This window comes from Mobula birostris, chromosome 20, assembly GCF_030028105.1.
Source record: "Mobula birostris isolate sMobBir1 chromosome 20, sMobBir1.hap1, whole genome shotgun sequence".
Classification (NCBI taxonomy): Eukaryota; Metazoa; Chordata; class Chondrichthyes; order Myliobatiformes; family Myliobatidae; genus Mobula; species Mobula birostris.
In genome coordinates this window covers 57,150,741-57,175,678 of record NC_092389.1, presented here as the reverse complement: position 1 = coordinate 57,175,678, position 24,938 = coordinate 57,150,741, and the positions used below count along the sequence as shown (strand labels likewise).

The window sequence follows — 24,938 nt, the reverse complement described above, 5'->3', positions numbered from 1 at the left end:
ATAACCCTCATAGAGTAACTGGAGTGATGGAATGTAATGTCATTTCCACATTTACTCTGCCATCTCCTCTTGCTCTTCTAAATCCAAAAGAAACAAGACTAGATTGTCCGACATTCCCCATAAGACAATCTGCCTGTTCCATTCAATATCCCAGTAAACCTACTCTGAACTACTTCTAATAAAAGGAAAAAATGCAGTACACAGGGAAGATGAAAGAAAGATGAGTTTTATTTGTCACAAGTACGTCGGAATATTGAATCACAATGAATCGCCCTGTTTGTGTCAGTGACCAACACAGCCCGAAGATGTGCTGTGGGCACTGAACAAGTGTTGCCATGTTTCCAGTGCCAACATAACATGCCCACAACTTACTAACCCGGACCCGTTTGTCTTCCGGAATGTGGGAGGAAACCGGAGCATCCAGAGGAAACGCAGGTCCTCACGGGGAGAACAGCGGCAGGAATTGAACCCCAGTCTTCCGATTGCTGGGGCTGTGAAGTGTGAAGTTAACTGCTACATTACCATATCCCCTGGATTGCATCCTTCTCTTTGCAATAGTCTCCGATAAAACCAAGGTATACTTAAACACTGGGAACACAATTAACATTTCAGAATAGATGTCACCTCGTTGCTAAGAAAGGTTATTTTGCCCTTTGCAATGAGTTTTTTTTTGCTCAGACCTTAACTCATGCCTTGCTTATCACTGAGTTTGACTGCCCCAATTTTTTCCTGGGTGGACATTGTTCTTTCATTTTGTCTGAAAGAACATCAGCGATTTCACACTGGAGAGAAGCCCAGTTCAGCTGCTCAGACCGTGGGAAGGGGTTCAGACACTTATTCAGTCTGAGGAAACATCAGTGACTTCGCACTGGGGAGAAGCTGTTCACCTGTTCAGACTGAGGGAAGGGATTCAGACCCTCATCCAGTCAAAGGAAACATCAGCGAGTTTGCACTGGAGAGAGGCCATACACCTGTTCTATCTGTCGGGAGGCATTCATTCAATCATCCCACCTACTGACACACCAGTCAGATCACACTGGGGAGAGGCTGTTCACCTGATCTGAATGTTTCAGAGATGGCCACATATTTGCCAATTTGTAGCTGAATTTCAAGATCGTCCATTTTATTTTTATGCTCCGTGCATTCATATGTAAGGGGTTTCTTCTTTTATGTTACTGAGTAGGCTAATTACAATGATTCTTTTTTATGTTATAATTGAAGTGGCTTCTCTGTTATATTATCTGCTGAGAAAGTCCACCCGCTAGCAGTTTGGTTGGATAATGTTATTGATAAGAGGATGTTACGAACCAATTGGGATAGATGTTATTCTTTCTGTGTGTCTGTAAGTTATTGTGATGCGCGGGTTTTTGGGCAGAAGGCGCGAGAGAGAGAGCGAGGATGGACAAGGTGCTGTGAGTCGGCTAACGGTGTCGGACCCCGATCAGGAGTCCGACGTCCGTGGTGTTCGGCGAGGAGAGGAGAGGAGATGGAGACGGACTCGTGTGGAGCGTCTGGTCGACCACCGTTGTTGATCCCAGGCGGCAGGTCGAGGTGGTCTGAGGGGATCACGGGGTGAAGAAGGAGGGTCCTGAGCTCCAACTGTTTGTGCACGAAGAGATAGCACTTTGATACGTGTGGCGCCTTTTATTTTCCTTTTATATTTTATTCTCTATTAATTATATAATTCCAATAATATCTATAAACTGTAATTCATTTAATTGTATCTGGTGTATTGTCTGTTATTTGGGTGGGGTGGGGTACATCACACAGTATCCACACAAACTAATTACCCAGTTTGGCGGCCGAGGGCTGTTTCCCTGGACGACAGCGAGCTGAGCGACCCTGAGGCTTGCCGGGGGCTAGACAAATATTACACTTTCAGTCCAGTATTTGTTGCTTTCTGTTTTAACTGCACCATGTCATTATTGCCCTTCAACTCATCTACCCTGTGGTTATGCCTCATCTCCTGCCCGTTCTTTCGATTATCTCTGTTGCACGCTATCTTTGATTTATTTCTGTTTTCCCCTATCGCTCTGTTCCCACACCCCTACAACATTAGTTTGAACCTTCTCTAACAGCCTATTAAAGGTTGCCCACATGGACATTGGACCTCTTTGGGTTCAGGTGTAACCCGTTCTTTTTGTACAGGTCGGATCTCCCCCAGAAGAGGCCCCAATGATCCAGGAATCTGAAGCCCTGCCCCCTACACCAGTCTCTCAGCCACACATTAATACGCCTGATCATCCTATTCTTTTTTTTTTTTTAATTTCAAAATTCTTTATTACAAATGTCGGTGCTATACAATATTTACAAACCCAGTGAATAACACATTTACTACACTACAAACAGACAATACATGTTAAACCAGTATATTGCCATCCTCATCAATGATGGCATTTACACCCCGCAGAGCCCAACGGTCCCGGAACATCTCGACGGTCGCCGTGGACTGTGCGTATTCCTTTTCAATGTTCACCCGGGCTCGAACATACCCCCTAAACATAGCCAGGCAGTCCACCCGGGGAGAACCTCCTGCCACCCTTTTCCAGGAGCCACGGATGGCAATTTTCGCCAGCCCCAGGAGCAAGTTGACAAGGACATCCTCATCCCTCTGTGCCCCCCTCCTTACTGGATGACCATATATGAATAGGGTGGGACTGAAATGCAACCAGAAGGCGAGAAGCAGCCCACGCAAATACGCGAAAAGGGGCTGCAGCCTCACACACTCCACGTACATATGGTACACGGTCTCCTCCAGCCCGCAGAAGTGACACGCGGCTGGGAGATCCGTGTACAAACTAAAGAACTTATTGCAGGGCACCGCTTTATGCAGCACCCTCCAGCCGAGATCCCCAAGGTGCATGGGAAGGACTCCCTTGTAGAGGGACTTCCACTGGGGACCCCCCTCACCTCCAGGTGGAAAGACCGACCGCCATGGCGTGTCGGGACGGTGGACAAATGCTAGGAAGTGGAGGGTGTGGAGCAGCAGCCCATAAAGGTATCTCCTGCCTGCATCCCTGAATGGGATTGTGGGTGTTGATGAAAGACGGCTCAAGTTGTGTGGATTCGTCTCTCTGGTAAGGCTGCGGGGCCTGGGCCCGACGAGCAGCTCAGCCCGAGTCGTTCCACACACCTGAGCCGCACTGACATCCGTTGAGACAGGGCAAGGGTCGGCCAGGACCCCGCCCTCTGCCAGAGGAGGGGATTCCCGGCCTGAGGCAACCATGTTCCAGACTCTCAGTAGGTCCTGATAGAAGCCGGGCAGCCTCTGCAAAGCAGCACGGCTGACGCCCGCCGGTGGTAGCTGCATATCTTCGGCAAGACAGCAGCCCCTCCGGAGGAAGAAAGTCGCCAACACGTGCCACCTGGGAGGGTGCTCGGCGTACAGGAATCTCTGCAGCGTCCTGAGGCGGAGAGCCGCCAGTCGTGTGCGTACACACACCAGCGACTGTCCGCCCTCTCCTTCTGGGAGACTCAGAACCGCTGCAGAGACCCAGTGCTTCCTGTTTCCCCAGAAGAAGTCCACTAGCTTCCTCTGCATTCTTGCGACAAAAGGGGCGGGGGGGCCAAGGTGACCATCCGGTACCACAACATGGAGGCCACCAGCTGGTTTATGACCACCACCCTGCCTCGATAGGAAAGCACCCTGAGAAGGCCTGACCAGCGCCCTAGCCGGGCCATGACCTTTGTCTCCAGGTCCTGCCAGTTCGCCAGCCAGGTCTCCCCAGAAGGACTCAGGTAGACTCCCAGATAGAGAAGACGTCTGGTGCTCCACTCAAAAGCTCTCATCTCCTCCGGCAGGGAGTCCACCTGCCACTGGCCTACTAAGAGTCCGGAACATTTCGCCCAGTTGATCCTGGCGGAGGATGCCGCCGAGAAAACATCTTGGCACTCGCGCATCCTCCGCAGGTCACAGGGGTCTGTCATCATGAGGAGTACGTCATCGGCGTAGGCCGAGACCTATTCTTGCGCTCGCTAGCAGGTGGCACAGGCAGCAATCCTGAGATTACTACACCAGAGGTCCTGCATTTGAGCTTCCTACCTAACTCCCTGAATTCTCTCTTCAGGACCTCTTCCCTTTTTCTACCCGTGCCATTGGTACCAAGACTTCTGGCTGTTCACCCTCTCCCTTCAGAATACTCTGCACTCGATCCGAGACATCCTGTACCCTGGCACCTGGGATGGAACACACCATGCGGGTATCTCTATGAGGCTGCCAGAACCTCCTGTCTGTTCCCCTCACTATGGGATCCCCTACTGACAACCGCATTTCACATCTTCCTCTTTCTCTTCTGCACCACGGAACCAGGCTCAGTGCCAGAGACCCGATCGCCATGTTCGTCCTGTCAGGTCATCCCCTCAATCGTATTCATAACGAGAAAAATATTACGGAGGGGTAAGGCCACAGGGGACACCTCCACTACCTGAGCTCTCTCCTTCGCTCTCCTGACCGTCACCCTCTTATCTAACTCCTGCAGCCTCGGGGTGACTGACTCCCTGTAGCTCCGCTCCATCCCCTGTTCACTCTCTCCAATAAGCTGTAGGTCATCGAGCCGCAGCTCCAGATCCCTAACACGGTCTCTAAGGAGCTGTATCTCGGTGTACCCCGTGTAGATGAGGCCATCAGGGAGACGGACAGTGAATGTAGGTCAGGGTAGGAGACAGCCGGAGAGACTACATTTGCTGACACCGACAGTATCATCCCCAGGGTACTGAAAGCCTGTACGAGCCTGCTGTCTGGTATTTTGGTGCACCCTGACAATCTGAGACCGAGTCAGGAAAAGATGTGGAATAATTCCTGCCTTGGTCCCTTACCCAGTATGGTAATTATCTGAACTTAATGAGGACAATCACTACAGACCAATTGCCCTCACATCTCATATGATGAAGGTGATGCAGAGGCTGGTCCAGACTTCCTCGGACCCTCTACAGTTTCCCTACCAACCTCATGAGGGAGCAGATGATACCATCATCTCCCTGTTGCAGCGAGCTCACTCCCACCGGGATGATGCTGGTGGGATTGTGAGAGTCACTGTTTTTGATTTCTTTAATGCCTTCAATACAATCCAGCCACGTTGTCTGAGCAAGGATGGGCGTAGACAAATTCACTATCTCCTGGATTACTGCCTTCCTGACAGACAGACCCCAGTTTGTACCGCTGGGTGGTTCTGTGGTGAGTGGCACTGGAGCACCACAAGGGACTGTCCCGTCTCCGTTTCTGTTCACACTGAACACCTCAGACTTTCAGTGCAACTCTGAGTCTGGCCACTTAAAGATGTTCTCTGATGGCTCTGCCGTAGTTGGGTGCATCAGAGATGGGCAGGACTCGGGGTACAGAGGGCTGGTTTAACAGGATTGTGGAATAGTGAGGGAAGAATCAACTGCTCCTGAACGTGGTCAAAACCAGGGAAATGGTGATAGATTTTAGGAGGAAGAGGACTGTGATGAGTCCTGGGTACATTCTGGGAGAAGAAGTTGCGATGGCGGAGGAGGACAACGACCTGGGTGTTCGCCTCGGCTAGAGACATGACTGGAAAACCAACACCAAGGCTGTTTAAAAGAAGGGGATGAGCAGACTCTATTTTCTAATGAAGCCCAGATCCTTGAACACGTGAGGCAGGATGTGGCAGATCTTTTACCAGTCTGTTGTAGTGAGTGCAGTCTTCTTCGCTGCTTTACGTTGGGAAAGACTAAATAAACTCATCAGAAAGGTTGGATCCATCCTTGGCCACAACCCCGACTCTTTCGAGTGAATGTTGGAGTGGATGTCACTGATCAAACTGTTATCGATTATGGACAACCGGAACATCCTCTCCATGACCTACTGAATAGGCAGCAAAGCCCCCGACCCCTTTTGAACAAACTCACTCAGCTCCGCCCTCACAAGGATCGTAACAAAAATCTTCTGCGACAGGTGAACACACATCACAGTTCAATAGTCCCTGCATTGTTGTTTTGTACATTATTATTGCACACTGATACAGTGTTATTGTGTATATTATTATTCTGTACTTTATTTTCAGTAAAGTCAGCCCGCTGCTTGCTGTGCTTTTAGATGTTGCTGCAGAAACGAATGAATTTCCCACTCGGAATCAATAGAGTATTTATTATTATTATTATTCTCCAGCCCTTTATCTCTCAACAATCAACTTCCCAGCTCTTCACTTCACTCCTCCCCCTCTCCCGGTTTACCCTATCACCTCACCTGCCCCACATTCTGACTCCCTCCCTTCCTTTCCAGTGCTGAAGAAGGGTCTGGATCTGAAACGCCGACTGTTCACTTCTCTCCATAGTTGCTGTCTTCCTCCCTGACTTTCCTCCAGCATTTTCCGTCTGTTGTTTTGGATTTCGGCATCTGCAGATTTTCTTCCGTTTGCTCACACGCGCATGCGCAGAGGTATGAGGTAAGCCCAAATATCGCGCATGCGCTCCGTGGTCGAGAGGCTCACAAAGACCGGCCGCAGGTAGGAGGGGTCTCCGGTGGGGAATTAATCAGCGGCGTCTGAAACGTGATTGACTGGCTATTACTGTGAGCTCCTGGCGCACTGGTCCTGCACCCCAGCACAGTCCCGGTCCGTTCCCTCTTTCTCAGCCCCACGATCCGTACCCAGTGCCGCCAGGCTTTCGGCTGATGAGCGCTGGGCCGCCGCCGTTTCTGTAGCGCATGCGCATCGCTTTATTGTTCGGTGGCTGACAGTTAGGTTTCTCGATCGTGGGGCCTTCTGGGTAAAGAGGCAGCCATGGATGATGCTACCAAGCGTTGTTCCCGTACAGTCGAAGGAAATGGGAGCGAATGTATCTCCCAAACACTGCCGTGTTTCAGCTATGTAAATCCGAGGATTAGTAACTCGGAACAAAAATATAGTTCCCAGTTAATCTCGGTTGAAGAGTTTACCTTCCAGTCAGTGAGAATGTCAATTAGAGCTGTATGGAAATAAAACCTTCCGTCAGATTTAGTTCTCTCCGAGTAAATAACGATATGAAACACCTTTGCCTCGATGACAAGTGACTTGTGGCTTTTATATCACAAAAGTGCCGCAGTCCAATGAGAATAGCCACTGCCCTCCACTTTATATTAATTGGCATTGCCATCGATGGGTTCCTCACTGTCAATCAGCTGGTGGGAGGCGATCCAAATAATTAGTAAATCTCCAAGATCATACATGTGGAAACAAGTGCTCTTTGTAGTGTTGTGGAGCATGACCAGAACTTGAAATAATACCAAATGACCGAGACATATTGAGCCAAGTTTTAGGTTGACTGAAGTCAGAAATAGCCCATTCTCACACAGACAGGAATACAGTCAGAGAATTTGATGGTCACTCAGAATGTCTGATCTGTGCCTTGTTAGAAGATGATTGCGTATAGAAATAGAAATCTACAATATATTACAGGCCCTTCGGCCCACAGTGTTGTGTCATCCATGTAACCTATTCTAGAAACTGCTTTGGATTTCCCAACCACGTTGCACTCTGATTTTCTGAGCTCCATGTACATATCTCTCAAAAGACTCTATGGTATCTGCCTCTACCATCATCGCTGGCAGTGCATCCCATGCACCTACCACTGTCTGTGTGAAAAACCTACCTCTGACATCCCCTTTAACCCTACTTCCAAGCACCTTAAAACTATGCCCCTCGTGTTTGCCAATTCAGCCTTAGGAAAAATGTCTCTGGCTATCCACACGATCAATGCCTTTCATCATCTTATACACATCTGTCAGGTCACCTCTCATCTTCCGTCGCTCCAAAGTTCACTCAAACTATTCTCATAAGGCATGTTCTCCATTCCATGTAACATCCTTGTAAATCTCCTCTGCAGTCTTTCCATAGTATCCACATCCGTCCTGTAATGAGGTAACTGTACTGTGTGGGTTTTAAGAAAGTCTTATATAGCTGTAACATTACCTTACCGATCTTGAACTCAGTTCCATGGTTGATGAAGGCCTTCTTCACAACAATGTCAATCAGCACTGCAGCTTTGAGTGTAAAACTGACATGGACCACAAGATGTCACTGATCCACCACATTGTCAATAGTCCCAACATAATATTGTATTCTGTCTTCAAATGTGATGTACCGAAATAAACCACAGCACACTTATCTGGGCTGAACTCCATCTGCCAGTTCTGCATCCTATCTGCATCCTGCTGTAACCTCTGGAGAACTGTCCAGACTCTTCACAACACCCTCAACTTTTGTGTCATCAGCACCCTTCTCCTTCCTCATCAAGATCATTTATAAACATCACAAAGAGAAGGAGTCTCAGAACACATCCCTGCAGAACACCACTGGTCACCGTCCTCCATGCAGTATACAAACCATCTACAGCCACCGTTGGCTTCTGTGGGCAAGCCAATTCTGGATCCACAAAGCAAGGTCTACTTGGATCCTTGCCTCGTTACTTTCTGAATGAGCCTCACATGAGGAATCTTATCAAAAGTCTCATGAAAGCCATGTACACAACATCCAGTGCTCTACCTTCATCAGTGTGTTTGTTACATCCTCAAAGAATTCAATCAGGTTTGTAAGGCATGATCTGCCCTAGACAGAGCCATGCTGACTATCCCACATCAGATTATGCTTCTCCAAATGCTCATAAATCCTGCCTCTCAGGAGCTTCTCCAACAACTTGCCCTGCACTGAAGTAAGAACCACTGGTCTGTAATTTTCTGGCTGATCTCTACTCCCTTTTTTAAAAAGGGAACAGTGTCTTCTAATCCTCTGGTACTTTTCCTCTCCCTATTGATATGCAAAGATCATCGCCAGAGGCGCAGCAATTTCCTCCCTCACTTCCCACAGTATCCTGGGGTTGAGTACCCCCAACTTGTGTTGAAGTTGGTAAAATTGTGATGCCAGGATATCATATAGAAACATGTAAAATTATGGAAGGAATAGATAAGACAGAAGCAGGAAAGTTGTTCCCACTGGTAGATGAGACTAGAACTGGAGGGCATTGCCTCAAGATTTGGGGGAAGTTGGGATGGAGATGAGGAGGAACTGCTTTTCCCAGAGAGTGGTGAATCTGCAGATTTCTCTGCCCAATGAAGGAGTGGAGGCTACCTCAGTAAATATATTTAAGACAAGATTGGATAGATTTTTGCGTAGTTGGGGAATTAAGGGTTATGGGGAAAAGGCAGGTCAGTGGAGATGAGTCCATGGCCAGATCAACCATGATCTTATTCAATGGCAGATCAGGCTCAAAGGGCCAGATGGCCGACTCCTGCTCCTATTTCTTATGTTCTCAACACAGACTGAAATCTCTCCTGAAATATTGTCCTTCACCATTGATGTCTTTTGCAAATATTTTTACAGGTTTAAAATGGCAGAACACTTGTGTATGGGAATCTCAAACACAACAACAAATCAGTTTTGCTGTCTGGATATTTAAGGAGCGACCAAATTTATTCTTTGCAACACCAGCACATCTGGTGTTGATTCTTGGAGGTGAAGAAATATCTCATCCCACCTGGTAATGTATTCTGTCTCTGAGATGAAGTTTTCTGTTTTTACTCTGTGAAATTCACTGGAACCAGGAGCTGGGAACACTCCAGCATATGTTCACTGGAGATCAGTTCTTCAACTGCATCAATCGTACAAGGCATTCAAACATCTGACTTTCTGAATTGCCAGAGAATTGTTCGCAGTAGATATCATTCTCCTTCTCTCAGTGTGGAAAGAGATTCACTCACAGGCTACCCGCAGACACGCCAGTGAGTTCACAGTGGGGAAAGGCCATTCACCCGCTCTGTGTGAGGGAGGGGAACCACTCAGTCATCCAGTCTGAAGATACGTCAGCAAGTTCACACCATAGTGAGATGCTCCACCTGTTCTGCAAGCGGGAAGCCATTCTGTTATTGATGCTAAAGGTATATCAGAAAATTCACCAGTGAGAGGACATTGACCTGCTCGGACGGTGGGAAGGCATTCACACACTCAACCACGCCACAGTGACACCAGCGAGTTCACACTGGGCAGAAATCATTCGCCTGCTCTGAATGTGGGGAAGGATTCACTCAATCATCTCAACTGAATGAACACCAGCTCGTTCACACGGAAAAGATGCCGATCACCTGCTCAGACTGTGGGAAGGGATTCACTCAATCGTCCACACTACATAGGCACCAGCGAGTTCACACTGGGAAGAGGCCATTCACCTGCTCAGACTGTGGGAAGGGATTCATTCAGTCAAACGACTTGCTACAACATCAGTTAGTTCACACTGGGGAGAGACCATTCACCTGCTCAGACTGTGGGAAGCGATTCAATCAGCGTTCTCAACTCCAGACACACCAGCGACTTCACACTGGGGAGAGGCCATTCATCTGCTCAGACTGTGGGAAGGGATTCATTCGCTTTTCTGCACTACAGAGTCATCGGCGAGTTCACACTAAGGAGAGGCTATTCACCTGCTCAGACTGTGGGAAGGGATTCACTCACTCGTCCAATCGACAGAGACACCAGCGAGTTCACACTGGGGAAAAGCCGTTCACTTGCTCTGAATGTGGGAAGGGATTTGCTCGGTCATCTGAACTGAAGGTACATCAGCGAGTTCACACTGGGGAGAAGCCATTCAGCTGCTCTGAATGTGGGAAAGGATTCATTCATTCATCTCAGCTCTTGAAACACCAGCAAATTCACACTGGTGTGAAACCATTCATCTGCTCTGAATGTGGGAAGGGATTCACCGATTCAGCTCATCTGAAAGAACATCAGTTTGTTCACACTGCGGAGAGACCGTTCACCTGCTCAGACTGTGGGAAAGGATTCATTTGGCATTCTCACCTGCTGACACACCAGTTAGATCACACTGGGGAGAAACCATTCACATGCTCTGAATGTGGGAAGGGATTCACTTGGCAATGTCAACTGAAGGAACATCAGCAAGTCCACACTGGGGAGAAGCCATTCACTTGCTCTGAATGTAGAAAGGTATTTTCTCGGTCATCTCAACTGAAGATACATCAGCGAGTTCACACTGGGGAGAGGCCATTCAGCTGCTCTGAATGTGGGAAAGGATTCATTTCTTCATCTCAGCTCTTGAAACACCAGCGAATTCACACTGGGGAGAAACCATTCATCTGCTCACAATGTGGGAAGGGATTCACCTATTCAAGTCAGCTGAAAGAACATCAGTTTGTTCACACTGCGGAGAGGCCGTTCACCTGCTCAGACTGTGGGAAAGGATTCATTCGGCATTCTCAACTACTGACACACCAGTTAGATCACACTGGGGAGAAACCATTCATCTGCCCTGAATGTGGGATGGGATTCACCCATTCAGCTCAACTGAAGGAACATCAGCGACTTCACACCGGGGAATGGCCACTCACTTGCTCAGTTTGTGGGAAGGGATTCACTCGGTCATCTCAACTGAAGGTGCATCAGCGATTCCACACTGGGGAGAAACCTTTCAGCTGCTCTGAATGTGGTAAGGGATTCACTCGGTCATGTCAACCGAAGCTACATCAGCGAGTTCACACTGGGGAGAAACCATTCAGCTGCTCTGAATGTGGGAAAAGATTCACTGGGTCATCTCAACTGAAGGTACATCAGCGAGTTCACACTGGGGAGAGGCCATTCACGTGTTCTGAATGTGGGAAGGGATTCATTGAGTCATCTCAACTCAAGAAACATCAGTTTGTTCACACTCAGGAGAGGCCATTCAGATGCTCTGAATGTGGGAAGGGTTTTGCTCGGTCATTTCAACTGAAGGTACATCAGCGAGAACACACTGGGGAGAGACCATTCAGCTGCTCTGAATGTGGGAAGGGATTCACTCTGTCATCCAAACTTGTGAGCCACTACCGAATTCACACGAGGGAGAAACTCCTCACCTGCTCAGATTGTGGGAAGGAATTCACTCGGTTGTCTGAGTTTAAAATACATCAGCGAATTCACACTGGGGGGTGCCACTCACCTGTTCTGAATGTGGGAAAGGATTCACTTAGACAACTCAATTAAGACTATAAGATATAGGAGCAGAAGTAGGCCATTCGGCCTTTCAAGTCTGCTCCACCATTCAGTCATGGGCTGATCCAATTCTTTCCAGTCATCCCCACTCCCCTGCCTTCTCCCCATACCCTTTGATGCCCTGGCTAATCAAGAACCTATCTCTCTCTGCCTTATATGCGCCAAATGACTTGGCCTCCACAGTTGATTGTGGCAACAAATTCCACAAATTTACCACCGTCTGAGAAAAGTAAGTTCTCCTCATCTCCGTTCTAAATGGATGTCCTCCAATCCTGAAGTTGTGCCCTCTTGTCATAGACTCCCCTCCCATGGAGAATAACTTTCCCATATCTAATCTGTTCAGAGCTTTTAACATTCAGAATGTTTCAATGAGATTCCCCTTCCGACCACTGTTCTCCTGAACTCCGGGGAATACAGCCCAAGAGAAGACAGATGCTTCTCGTATGGTAACTCTTTCATTCCTGGAATCATTCTTATGAATCTTCTCTGAACCCCCTGCAATGTCAGTATATCCATTCTAAAATAAGGAACCCAAAACTGCTCACAATACTCCAAGTGTGGTCTCACGAGTGCCTTATAGAGCCTCAACATCACATCCCTGCTCTTATATTCTGTACCTCGAGAAATGAATGCCACCATTGCATTCACCTTCTTCACCACCGACTCAGCCTGGAGGTTAACCTTTAGGGTATCCTGCACAAGGACTTCCAAGTTTCTTTCCAGCTCTGCATTTTCAATTCTCTCCCAATCTAAGTAATTGTCTGCCTGTTTATTTCTTTCACCAATATGCATGACCATACACTTTCCAACATTGTATTTGGCCCATTCCCTGAAACTATCTAAATCTCTCTGCCAGCACTCTGTTTCCTCAGCACTACCTGCTCGTCCACTTACCTTTGTATCATCGGCAAATTTTTCCACAAATCCATTAATCCAACAGTCCGAGTCATTGACATACATCGTAAAAAGCAGTGGTCTCAACACCGCCTACAGTGGAACTCCAGTGGTAACCGGCAGCCAGCCAGAATAGGATCCCTTTATTCCCACTCTGTTTTCTGTTGATCAGCCAATGCTCCAACCATGGTAGTAAATTCCCTCTAATTCCATGAGATTTATCTTGCTAAGCAGCCACATGTGCAGCACCTTTCAAAGGCCCCTGAAAATCCAAGTATACCACATCTACTACATCCCCTTTGTCTACCCAACTTGTAATTTCCTCAAAGAATTGCAGTAGGTTAGTAAGGCAGGATTTTCCTTTCAGGAAACCACGCAGGCTTTGGCCTATCTTGTCATGTGCCTCCCGGTACTCCGTAATCTCATCCATAACAATCGATTCCAGCAACTTCCCAACCACTGAAGTCAGGCTTTCAGGTCTGTAGTTTCTTTTCTGCTGCCCCCCACCCTTCTTAAATAGCGGAGTAACATTTGTAATTTTCCGGTCATCAGGTACTATGCCAGAATCTATCGATTCTTGAAAGATCTTTAGTAATGCCTACGAAATCTCTCCAGCTATTTCCTTCAGAACTTGAAGGTGCATTCCATCAGGTCCAGGAGATTTATCCACCCTCAGACCTTTAACCTTCCTGAGCACCTTCTCAGCTGTAACTTTCACTGCATGTGCTTCACTCTCCTGACACTCTTGAATGTCCGATATTCAGTACTGCAGATGTCTTCCACCGTGAAGAATCATGCAAAATACGCATTCAGTTCCTCTGCCATCCCTATCTCCCATCACAACATCGCCCGTATCATTTTCTATTGGTCGTATATCTATTCTCAACTCTCTTTTACCCAGTGGCAGCCATCCTTTAGCCAAGTTTCAGGTTTGGCCACAACGTCATATTGCTAATCTAGCTGAATTTCAAGACCATCCACTTTATTTCTTATGCTGCGAGCACTCAAATACAGCTCTGTGTGGTGCCCCCTCTCCAAACCTGTCTTGCTGCGTTTTGGAGGACAGGAACCCCTGAACTTGCCGGAAGGTCTGAGGAATGGAAATTAAACTTAACTGAGAAGATGCTGGGACATGAAAATGCATTTTGGACTGATGAGGCTGATGTTTGTTACTCCAGGATTACTTACAACACTATTGGAGTGACCAAGGATACCCCTTTCTGAGAGAGGTCTCGCCCGTCATCCGGTATTGAATGAACTCTGCACGTATACACAGGGGAGAAACTGTACAACTGCTCAGACTGCGGGAAGGAATTCACTCAGTCATCTCAACTGAATGAAATCAGCGAGTTCACACTGGGTAGAAGCCGTTCACCTGTTCCAACTGGGAATGAATTCACACTTTCATCTCGCCTGTCTGCACACCAGACTGTTTTCAGCAGTGAGAGGACGTTGTCCTGCTCAGACTGTGGGAAGGCATTCACACACTCATCCACACTGCAGAGACAGTGGTGGGTTCACACTATGGTGAGGGTGGTCACCTGATCTGAATGTGGGATGGGTTTCAATCAGTCACTCATCCTTGTGTCACCCTGCCGGGCTTTGACCCATCATTAATCGAAGAGATCAGAAGTTTGAGAGGACACAATTCACTCAAGTTCGACAATTGAGCATTAAAGGCAGTGGTTTCAGGGCAGGTTATTTTTGAGCTTTCACCAGTGGCCAGTCAACAGTCAGGATTGATTAACAAGAAGATGCCAACGTTAGGCAACAGCAAATGGAGTGGCCGATGCTGGACTGGGCAGAGTTGGAGTGGAGACTTTGAGGCTTTACCTCTTTGAGGGTTCAGTCAGGACAGCCTTCGCACAGAGAAGGCAACATTATACTGGAGGTGGAAGTTTTTTTGCCCCCTTCCTCACATTTGCTCAGTTAGAACAGTCAAGGTGCCAGGCAGGATAGTGGAAAGCTCCTCTTGCGGGATGTGGGAAGGCAGGAGACCCTCCTGTGTCCCTGATAACTACACCTGTGAGAAGGGCATCCAGCTTCAGCTCCGAACAATCCACATTAACGAGTGGGATCTGGAAGTGGATGAACTCCAGGTCATTCGGGAGGCTGGAGGGGTGATAGGTCGGACATATAGAGAGGTAGTTGTAACCTGGCTGTACGCCACAGGAAACTGAGTGACAGTTGCGAAGTGGAAAAGGGTGGGGGGACAGCAAGTGCAGTGTACCCCTGTGTCCATCCCCCTGAACAACACATATATCACTTTGGTCACAGTTACAGATGGTAGGATAACCTGGCAAAGGAAGGTCACAGCAGGAGGGTCTCTGGCACTTAGTCTGGCTCTGAGACTGAGAAGGGGAGGGTGGAGAAGAGGCGAGCTGTGGTCATTGGTGAATCATTAGCTAAGGGAACTTACTGGATGTTCTGTTGGCGAGAATGAGATTCCAGGATGGTATGTAGCTTCCTGTGTGCTCCAGGTCTGGGTTATCTCCGGCCGAGCACTCAGCTTTGCTCAGGAGGGTGAACAGTGAAGGTCGTGATCCATATCATTGGTACCCATATGGGCTGGTAGAGTAACGAGGTTCTGCAGGAAGTGAGGTGCTAAGTTAAAGGGCAGCTCGCCCAGGGCTGTGACCACAGGTCCGTTATCTGTGCCACATGCCAAGAATAGGAAGATTATACAGTTTAACATGTGTCTAAGGATTTGGTGCAGGAGGGAGGGCATAATGTTATTGGATCATTTGAGCCCGCAAGGATTACTGTATGTACAGGAGTTTGCATTGGGGTAGAGGGGACATGGTTGCTGGAAGGTGAAGTGGGCGGACAGGTCTCTCTCTCTCTCTCAGACACACACAAACATATGCAGTGGAGTGTGAGGGAGGGGACTGGGGAGGGATAAGGGGAATGAGGAGGATGGTGTTAGGGCTCATTCACAAAGTCTCAGACTCACCCAACCGTCCCCCTCTGGAATTGGTCCCATTCCCTACCCCAGGCTGGGGGTGAGCATTGAGTTGCCTTGCCAACAAGAAACTGAATTGTTGATAGCATCTGGTTAACATCAGTAATAAATTTAAGTTGAACTTGAACATTGAAACGTATTGTTTTTAAAACTTGTACTGATGAGAAATAATCTCTGTGAAGGTCCAGGAGTGGAAAATCAACCGGTGTTCAGCTCCATTGCTCTATGCCAGACAAGAACCTCTATCTGAGTCTGTCCCATCTGTCTGTGCTTGACATGCCTCCCTCTAAAGTTTCCTTCTGCTGTACCTGTCCCAGTGTCTTTTATTTTCCTTCACAACCTCATTCTCCTGCCTGCACCCTTTAACCTTTGATGACTTTACTAATCAATGTATGTTTTATCCAAACAGGATGACTTGGCCTCTGAGCCGTCCGTGGCAATGAATTTCACAGGTCCCTCATCTGTCTAAATGCATGCTCTCTGGTATTTGACATTGTGACCCAGAAGATTAAAAGTGGCAGTTATCTACTCTATCGAGATCTTTCGTTATCTGATCAACTTCTATCAGGTCACCCTGAGCTCCTCCACTCCAGAGAAAACAGCCCAAGTTTATCCGAACTCTCCTTACACAGTAGGTTACGATTCCAATCCACACAACATCCTGGTGAACCTGTTCTGCAATCTCCTCATTGCTGCCCCAAACACCAGTGGCGTAGTGGACTTAAACTAAGTAAATAGTGAATTGTTGATTAATAAGGGTGTCAAAGGTGACTGGTAGAAGGCAGCAGCGTGGGGTTCAGAGGGGACATCCAATAGCCGCGATCGAATGGTGGAGAAGACTCAATGGACGGAATGGGTATTTCAGTTTCTACTGAATTGATGTATAGTGTTGAGATGCGAAGTGGTGGGGAGTAAGGTGCGGGTGCAGGTAAGAGTGAGTGTCCAGGTAGGAGATGGTGTTAAGCACCTTTTCACCATGTCTGGTAACGAACAACAATTAACTCAGAGTGGATCAATCATAATTGCTTTTATGTTTATTTGCAGCAAGGGAAGACTAGCACTGCCCAGGTGCTGGTAATAGCTTTATCAAAAAGAGACAATACCATCACCCCTTTGGACACAAGTTCAAGGACAAGGTGCATTCTGTTGTCTGCTGAATCAACGTTTGGCATTCTTCCAGTAACACAGCTGCGGTTCTGCACTCAAGTGCTCAGGTACCATCAGCATCATGTTGCACCAAGATTATTAGCAAAGCACTCCGATGCAATACAGGTTCCATTTTGTTACAGAAAGAAATGCCATTTTGGTACAACAAGTGAAGTACGTTTCCCTAGTGGTGGAGAAGCATTCCTTCACACCCCCTTACGTCACTCCCCATTTCTGTTCACACCTCTGATCCTTCACACCTCACCCTCTGTGAAAACCCTTACATCACTCCCCATTTCTGTTCACACCTCCGATCCTTCACACCTCACCCTCTGTGAAAACCCTTACATCACTCCCCATTTCTGTTCACACCTCCGATCCTGGCGGTGCTCACCATCTGTGAAAACCCTTCTTACCCTACACCCATCGTCATTTTGTAACCCCGCCTGACCCCTACACCATTTACCATCCCTGTAAAGCCTCCACCATCCACACTGGCGCAATAGCTGACAGCTGACCTGAGAAGGACACCGAGCGTGGCAGGTAGCAGCGCTCACAAAACACACTCACACCAGCTGACATTTTTTATAACCCGACCGATTTGCATGGTTATCTTGTCTAAACCGCTTCCTACCTTCCTATCTTTACCTTACCCCGGTCCCCCCACTGATCTCCGTCCTGAAACATATCCTTGCCAGCGAGGGAAGTTCTATACGCTCCCATTTACTTCCTCCCTCAGCTCCATTCTGGCTCAAACAGTCCTTCCAGGTGAGACAACATTTCAAAATTGGGTAAGAATAGGATGATTCGGCAGATGAATGTGTGGCTGAGGAACTGGTGCAGGGGCATTGCATCAGATCTCTGTGTCATTGGGATCTCTCCTGGGGTTGCAATGATCTGTACAACAGGACGGGTCGCATCTGAACCTGGCGGGGTCCAGTATGCTCGTGGGCAGGCTTGTTACAGCTTGTGTTTAAAATAACTTGTCAGGGGGATGGGAACCGGAGTGTGAGTGCTGGGGTTGAGGTAGTTGGTTGGCAACAGAGGTAGCAGGTAGTTGGTTGGCAACAGAGGTAGCGTGCAGTGGGAGTACTAGCAAGCACCATGCTGCCCTCATGTTATGAGAGACGGCACACCACACGATCAACTTTATCTGTGCCTGCTCATGCTGTGTCTGTGCCTGATACGAGAACCTACACACTGAATAGAAGCTTCCTTCACTGTGCTATCAGAATTTGGAACAGCCTTTCAGATGCTGTGGTTGGAAACATCAGCGATGATGGGTTCCAAGCCTTCAAGAGTCGAGTGCACAAACACCTATCATCTCTGGGAGGGAAGGCACATGCTTCTTCAGAAGATATGATGAAGGGGACCAGGATGGCAATGCTTGGCTGTTGGCAGGTAGGGTTAATACCTGACTTTCAAGAGCACTTTGAGTTATGTTCCGGCTGGACTTAGTCCTTAAACTGCTAGAGAACAGTGCGTAAAGAACAGATGCTGTTTTCTCCCAGTCGTGATTAGTTTTTAGTTCCAAGTGCTCCTGTCACGTTTTGTCACCCTGCAACCTTATTCTTCAATCTCTTTGAATAATAGAGGACAGCAGGTGTATAAATGTCTCTCTCCAGCAGACTTCATCATGACTCCAGTATTTCTACTATTTTTTTTAAATGTTTCTTAATTGTACATATGATTTTCTTGTGTTCTATCGCTGAGCAGCGGTGAACCATCTGATTGGCCTGTCAGAGTTCTCTTTGGGAACTAGTTGACTTGATCAGCGTTTCTGATCCTGGCTATTGTTCACGATCACACGTAATAAACAAAAATGCAGAGGCTGATATCAGGTGAAAATTGCAGTCAACGGAATGAGTTGCACCGTTAAAGTGAGACAACATCTATAAGGGTGATGAATGCAGGGCTGAAGGAACGTGCGCAGTGTACAGAGTAACAAAGGTGAACTTGTAGCACAGTGTGATTTGAGTACATCTCCGTGTCGTGGCTGAAAGAAGATTACAACCCGGAGCTTAACGTCCAAGCAGACACGTTGTATCTAAAGGACAGGTAAGTAGGCAAAGGGGTGGGTGCCTCTGCTGGTAAATATGAAATCAAATCATTACAAAAAAAGGGGCGGCAAAGTATCAGAAGATGTAAAATCTCTGTAGGTAGAGCGAAGAATTATTAAGTGTAACAAGACCCTGCGATGATTTATATGCAGACCTCGAACCGTTGTAAGGATGTGGTCTACGAATTACAATTGGAGAGAAAATGCATGCCAAGAGGGCTATGTTACGATAGTCATGGGGGAATTACAATTAGGAAAATCAGGTTAGCGTTGATTACAGAGGGGGAAATTTGTAAAATGCCAACGAGATGTCAGTTGAACACGTTGGGGATCAGCTATTCTGGATTGTGTGTTGAGCGATGAACTGGAACTGAGTGCTGATGAAATCGCAGAGCACACTCGATGGGCCGAATGGCCTGATTGTGCTGTATCATGTGGAGTTCTGGTCTAACAAACCCCTGCAATGCTGAGTGACCAGAGTTCAGTCCTGGGTGTGAGGAACTGTTGCAATATCTGCAGAATCTGACATTAACAGTCCCTCGTCAACTCGCAACTGGATTTAGTTACCATCTGACAGTGACTGCAGGTCAGGGTAGGAAACAGGGGAGAGACTACATCTGCTGACCCGTCTGACAGTGACTGCAGGTCAGGGTAGGAGACAGGGGGAGAGACTACATCTGCTGTCCCGTCTGACAGTGACTGTAGGTCAGGGTAGGAGACAGGGGGAGAGACTACATCTGCTGACCCGTCTGACAGTGACTGCAGGTCATGGTAGGAGACAGGGGGAGAGACTACATCTGCTGTCCCGTCTGACAGTGACAGCGGGTCAGGGTAGGAGACAGGGGCAGAGACTACATCTGCTGTCCCGTCTGACAGTGACTGTAGGTCAGGGTAGGAGACAGGGGGAGAGACTACATCTGCTGACCCGTCTGACAGTGACTGCAGGTCATGGTAGGAGACAGAGGGAGAGACTACATCTGCTGTCCCGTCTGACAGTGACAGCGGGTCAGGGTAGGAGACAGGGGCAGAGACTACATCTGCTGTCCCGTCTGACAGTGACTGTAGGTCACGGTAGGAGACAGGGGGAGAGACTACATCCTCTGTCCCGTCTGACAGTGACTGCAGGTCAGGGTAGGAGACAGGGGGAGAGACTACATCTGCTGACCCTGTCGGCATCAGCCCCAGGGTACTGAAGGCCTGTACGATCCTGTTCTCTGGTATTTTGCAGCACCATTACAATCTAAGACTGAGTCAGGAAAAGATACCGGTGCTGGGGAAGACTTCCTCTTTGGTTCCTTTGCCCAATACGATGACTCCATCTGGACTTAATGACAACAGACCAATTGCCCTCATGTGATGAAGGTGATGCAGAGGCCGGTCCAGACTTACCTCGGACCCTCTACAGTTTCCCTACCAACCTCATGAGGGAGCGGATGATACCATCATCTCCCTGTTGCAGCGAGCTCACTCCCACCGGGATGATGCTTGTGGCATTGTGAGAGTCACTGTTTTTGATTTCTTTAATGCCTTCAATACAATCTAGCCACGTTGTCTGAACAAGGATGGGCGTAGACAAATTCACTATCTCCTGGATTACTGCGTTCTTGAAAGATAGACCCCAGTTTACACCGCTGGGTGGTTCTCTGCCTGAGGTGGAGATGAGTGACACTGGAGCCCCACAAGGGACTGTCCTGACTCCGTTTCTGTTCACACTGAACACCTGAGACTTTCAGTGCGACTCTGAGTCTGGCCACTTAAAGATGTTCCCTGATGGCTCTGCCGTAGTTGGGTGCATCAGAGATGGGCAGGACTCGAGGTACAGAGGGCTGGTTTAACAGGATTGTGGAATAGTGAGGGAAGAATCAACTGCTCCTGAACGTGGTCAAAACCAGGGAAATGGTGATAGATTTTAGGAGGAACAGGACTATGATGAGTCCTGTATACATTCTGGGAGAAGAAGTTGCGATGGTGAAGGAGGACAAATACTTGGGTGTTCGCCTCGGCGAGAGACATGACTGGGAAACCAACACCAAGACTGTTTAAAAGAACGGGATGAGCAGACTCCATTTTCTAAGGAAGCCGAGATCCTTGAACACGTGAGGCAGGATGTGGCAGATCTTTTACCAGTCTGTTGTAGCGAGTGCAGTCTTCTTCGCTGCTTTCCGTTGGGAAAGACTAAATAAACTCATCAGAAAGGTTGGATCCATCCTTGGCCACCACCCGGACTCCTTCGAGTGAGTGGTGGAGTGGATGTCACTGATCAAACTGTTATCGATTATGGACAATCCGGAACATCCTCTCCATGACCTACTGAATAGGCAGCAAAGCCCCCGACCCCTTTTGAACAAACTCACTCAGCTCCGCCCTCACAAGGATCGTAACAAAAATCTTCTGCGACAGGTGAACACACATCATAGTTCAATAGTCTCTGCATTGTTGTTTCAAACATTATTATTGCACACTCATACAGTGTTATTGTGTATATTATTATTCTTCACTTTATTTTCAGTAAGTCAGCCCGCTGCTTGCTGTGCTTTTAGATGTTGCTGCTGGAACGAATGAATTTCCCACTCGGAATCAATAGAGTATTTATTATTATTATTATTCTCCAGCCCTTTATCTCTCAACAATCAACTTCCCAGCTCTTTGCTTCACTCCTCCCCGTCTCCCGGTTTACCCTATCACCTCACCTGCCCCACATTCTGACTCCCTCCCTTCCTTTCCAGAGCTGAAGAAGGGTCTGGGTCTGAAACGCCGACTGTTCACTTCTCTCCATAGTTGCTGTCTGCCTCCCTGACTTTCCTCCAGCATTTTCCGTCTGTTGTTTGGGATTTCGGCATCTGCAGATTAACTTCAGTTTGCTCACACGCGCATGCGCATAGGTATGAGGTAAGCCCAAATATCGCGCATGCGCTCAGTAGAGGAGAGGCTCGCAAAGACCGGCCGCAGGTAGGAGGGGTCTCCGGTGGGGAATTAATCAGCGGCGTCTGAAATGTGATTGACGGGCTATTACTGTCAGCTCCTGCCGCACTGGTCCTGCACCCCAGCACAGTCCCGGTCCGTTCCCTCTTTCTCAGCCCCACGATCCGTACCCAGTGCCGCCAGGCTTTCGGCTAATGAGCGGTGGGCCGCCGCCGTTTCTGCGGCGCATGCGCATCGCTTTATTGTTCGGTGGCTGACAGACAGGTTTCTGGTTCGCAGGCCCTTCTGGGTAAAGAGGCAGCCATGGATGACACTACCAAGCGTTGTTCCCGTACAGTCGAAGGAAATGCGAGCGAATAAATCCCCCAAACACTGCCGTGTTTCAGCTATGTAAATCCGAGGATTAGTAACTCAGAACAAAAATATAGTTCCCAGTTAATCTCGGTTGAAGAGTTCACCTTCCAGTCAGTGAAAATGTCAATTAGAGCTGTTTGGAAATAAAACCTTCCGTCAGATTTAGTTCTCTCTGAGTGAATAAGGATATGAAACACCTTTGCCTCAATGACAAGTGACTTGTGGTTTTTACATCACAAAAGTGCCGCACTCCAATGAAAATAGCCACTGCCCTCCACTTTATATTCATTGGCATTGCCATCGATGGGTTTATCACTGTCAATCAGCTGGTGGAGGGTATCTGAGTAATTAGTAAATCTCCAGGATCATACATGTAGAAACAAGTGCTCTTTGTAGTCTTGTGAAACATGACTAGAACTTGAAATAATACCAAAGGACAGAGACAAATTGAGCCAAGTCTTAGGTTGATTGAAGTCAGAAATAGCACATTCTCACACAGACAGGAATACAGTCAGAGAATTTGATGGTCAGTCAGAATGTCTGATCCGTGCCTTGTTCGCAGATGAGTGCATATAGAAACATAGAAATCTACAATATATTACAGGCCCTTTGGCCCACAGTGTTGTGCCGTCCATGTAACCTATTCTAGAAACTGCCTCGGATTTCCCAACCGCATTGCACTCTGTTTTCCTGAGCTCCACGTACATATCTAACAGTCTCTCAAAAGACTCCATGGTATCTGCCTCTACCATCATCGCTGGCAGTGCATCCCATGCACCTACTACTCTCTGTGTGAAAAACCTACCTCTGACATCCCCTTTAACCCTACTTCCAACACCTTAAAACTATGCTCCTCGTGTTTGCCAATTCAGCCCTAGGAAAAAAGTCTCTGGCTATCCACACGATCAATGCCTTTCATCATCTTATACACATCTGTCAGCTCACCTTTCATCTTCCATCGCTCCAAAGTTCACTCAACCTATTCTCATAAGGCATGTTCTCCATTCCATGCAACATCCTTGTAAATCTCCTCTGCAGTCTTTCTGTAGTATCCACATCCTTCCTGTAATGAGGTAACTGAACTCAAGACTCTAAGTGGGTTTAAAGAAGGTCTTATATAGCTGTAGCATTACCTCACCGATCTTGAGCTCAGTTCCATGGTTGATGGAGGCCTTCTTAACAACACTGTCAATCAGCACTGCAGCTTTGAGTGTAAAATTGACATGGACCACAAGATCTCGCTGATCCTCCACATTGCCAATAGTCCCAACATAATATTGTGTTCTGTCTTCAAATTTGATGTACCGAAATAAACCACAGCACACTTATCTGGGTTGAACTCCATCTGCCAGTTCTGCATCCTATCTGCATCCTGCTGTAACCTCTGGAGAACTGTCCAGACTCTTCACAACACCCTCAACTTTTGTGTCATCAGCACCCTTCTCCTTCCTCATCAAGATCATTTATAAACATCACAAAGAGAAGGAGTCTCAGAACACATCCCTGTGGAACACCACTGGTCACCATCCTCCATGCAGGATACAAACCATCTACAACCACCTTTGGCTTCTGTGGGCAAGCCAATTCTGGATCCACAAAGCAAGGTCTACTTGGATCCTTGCCTCGTTACTTTCTGAATGAGCCTCACATGAGGAATCTTATCAAAAGTCTCATGAAAGCCATGTACACAACATCCAGTGCTCTACCTTCATCAGTGTGTTTGTTACATCCTCAAAGAATTCAATCAGGTTTGTAAGGCATGATCTGCCCTAGACAGAGCCATGCTGACTATCCCACATCAGATTATGCTTCTCCAAATGCTCATAAATCCTGCCTCTCAGGAGCTTCTCCAACAACTTGCCCTGCACTGAAGTAAGAACCACTGGTCTGTAATTTTCTGGCTGATCTCTACTCCCTTTTTTAAAAAGGGAACAGTGTCTTCTGATCCTCTGGTACTTTTCCTCTCCCTATTGATGTGCAAAGATCATCACCAGAGGCTCAGCAATTTTCTCCCTCACTTCCCACAGTATCCTGAGGTATATCTCAAGTTGACAACCCCCAGCTTGTGTTGAAATTGGTAAAATTGTGACGCCACAGCTCACATTCAGAGGAGATCATATAGAAACATGTAAAATTATGGAAGGAATAGATAAGATAGAGGCAGGAAAGTTGTTTCCACTGGTAGATGAGACATTGCCTCAAAATTCGGGTAAATTGGGATGGAGATGAGGAGGAACTGCTTTTCCCAGAGAGTGGTGGATCTGTGGATTTCTCTGCCCAATGAGGGAGTGGAGGCTACCTCAGTAAATATATTTAAGACAAGATTGGACAGATTTTTGCATAGTTGGGGAATTAAGGGTTATGGGGAAAAGGCAGGTCGGTGGAGATGAGTCCATGGCCAGATCAGCCATGATCTTATTCAATGGCAGATCAGGCTCTAAGGGCCAGATGGCCAACTCCTGCTCCTATTTCTTTTGTTCTGATGTTCTCACCACAGACGAAACCTCTCCTGAAATATTGTCCTTCACCAATTGATGTCTTTTGCAAATATTTTTACAGGTTTGAAATTGCAGAACACTTGTGTACAGGAATCTTCAACACAACAAAACATCAGTTTTTCTGTCTCTGT

General features: G+C 47.6%; 1 protein-coding gene across 1 annotated transcript; it reads left to right on the top strand.

Moving 5' to 3' along the window:
• Window positions 1-6,435: 6,435 nt before the first annotated feature.
• LOC140185220 (uncharacterized) lies at window positions 6,436-15,066 on the top strand. Its single transcript, XM_072238609.1, has 2 exons — window positions 6,436-6,464; window positions 9,315-15,066. The coding sequence occupies exon 2, from the start codon at window positions 10,062-10,064 to the stop codon at window positions 11,961-11,963; it is 1,902 nt and encodes a 633-aa protein (XP_072094710.1). The 5' UTR covers window positions 6,436-6,464; window positions 9,315-10,061; the 3' UTR covers window positions 11,964-15,066.
• Window positions 15,067-24,938: the final 9,872 nt, after the last annotated feature.

Bases quoted from the DNA above. Each gene is read 5' to 3' on its own strand.
- LOC140185220 (XM_072238609.1), top strand. From the start codon at position 10,062: ATGCCGATCACCTGCTCAGACTGTGGGAAGGGATTCACTCAATCGTCC.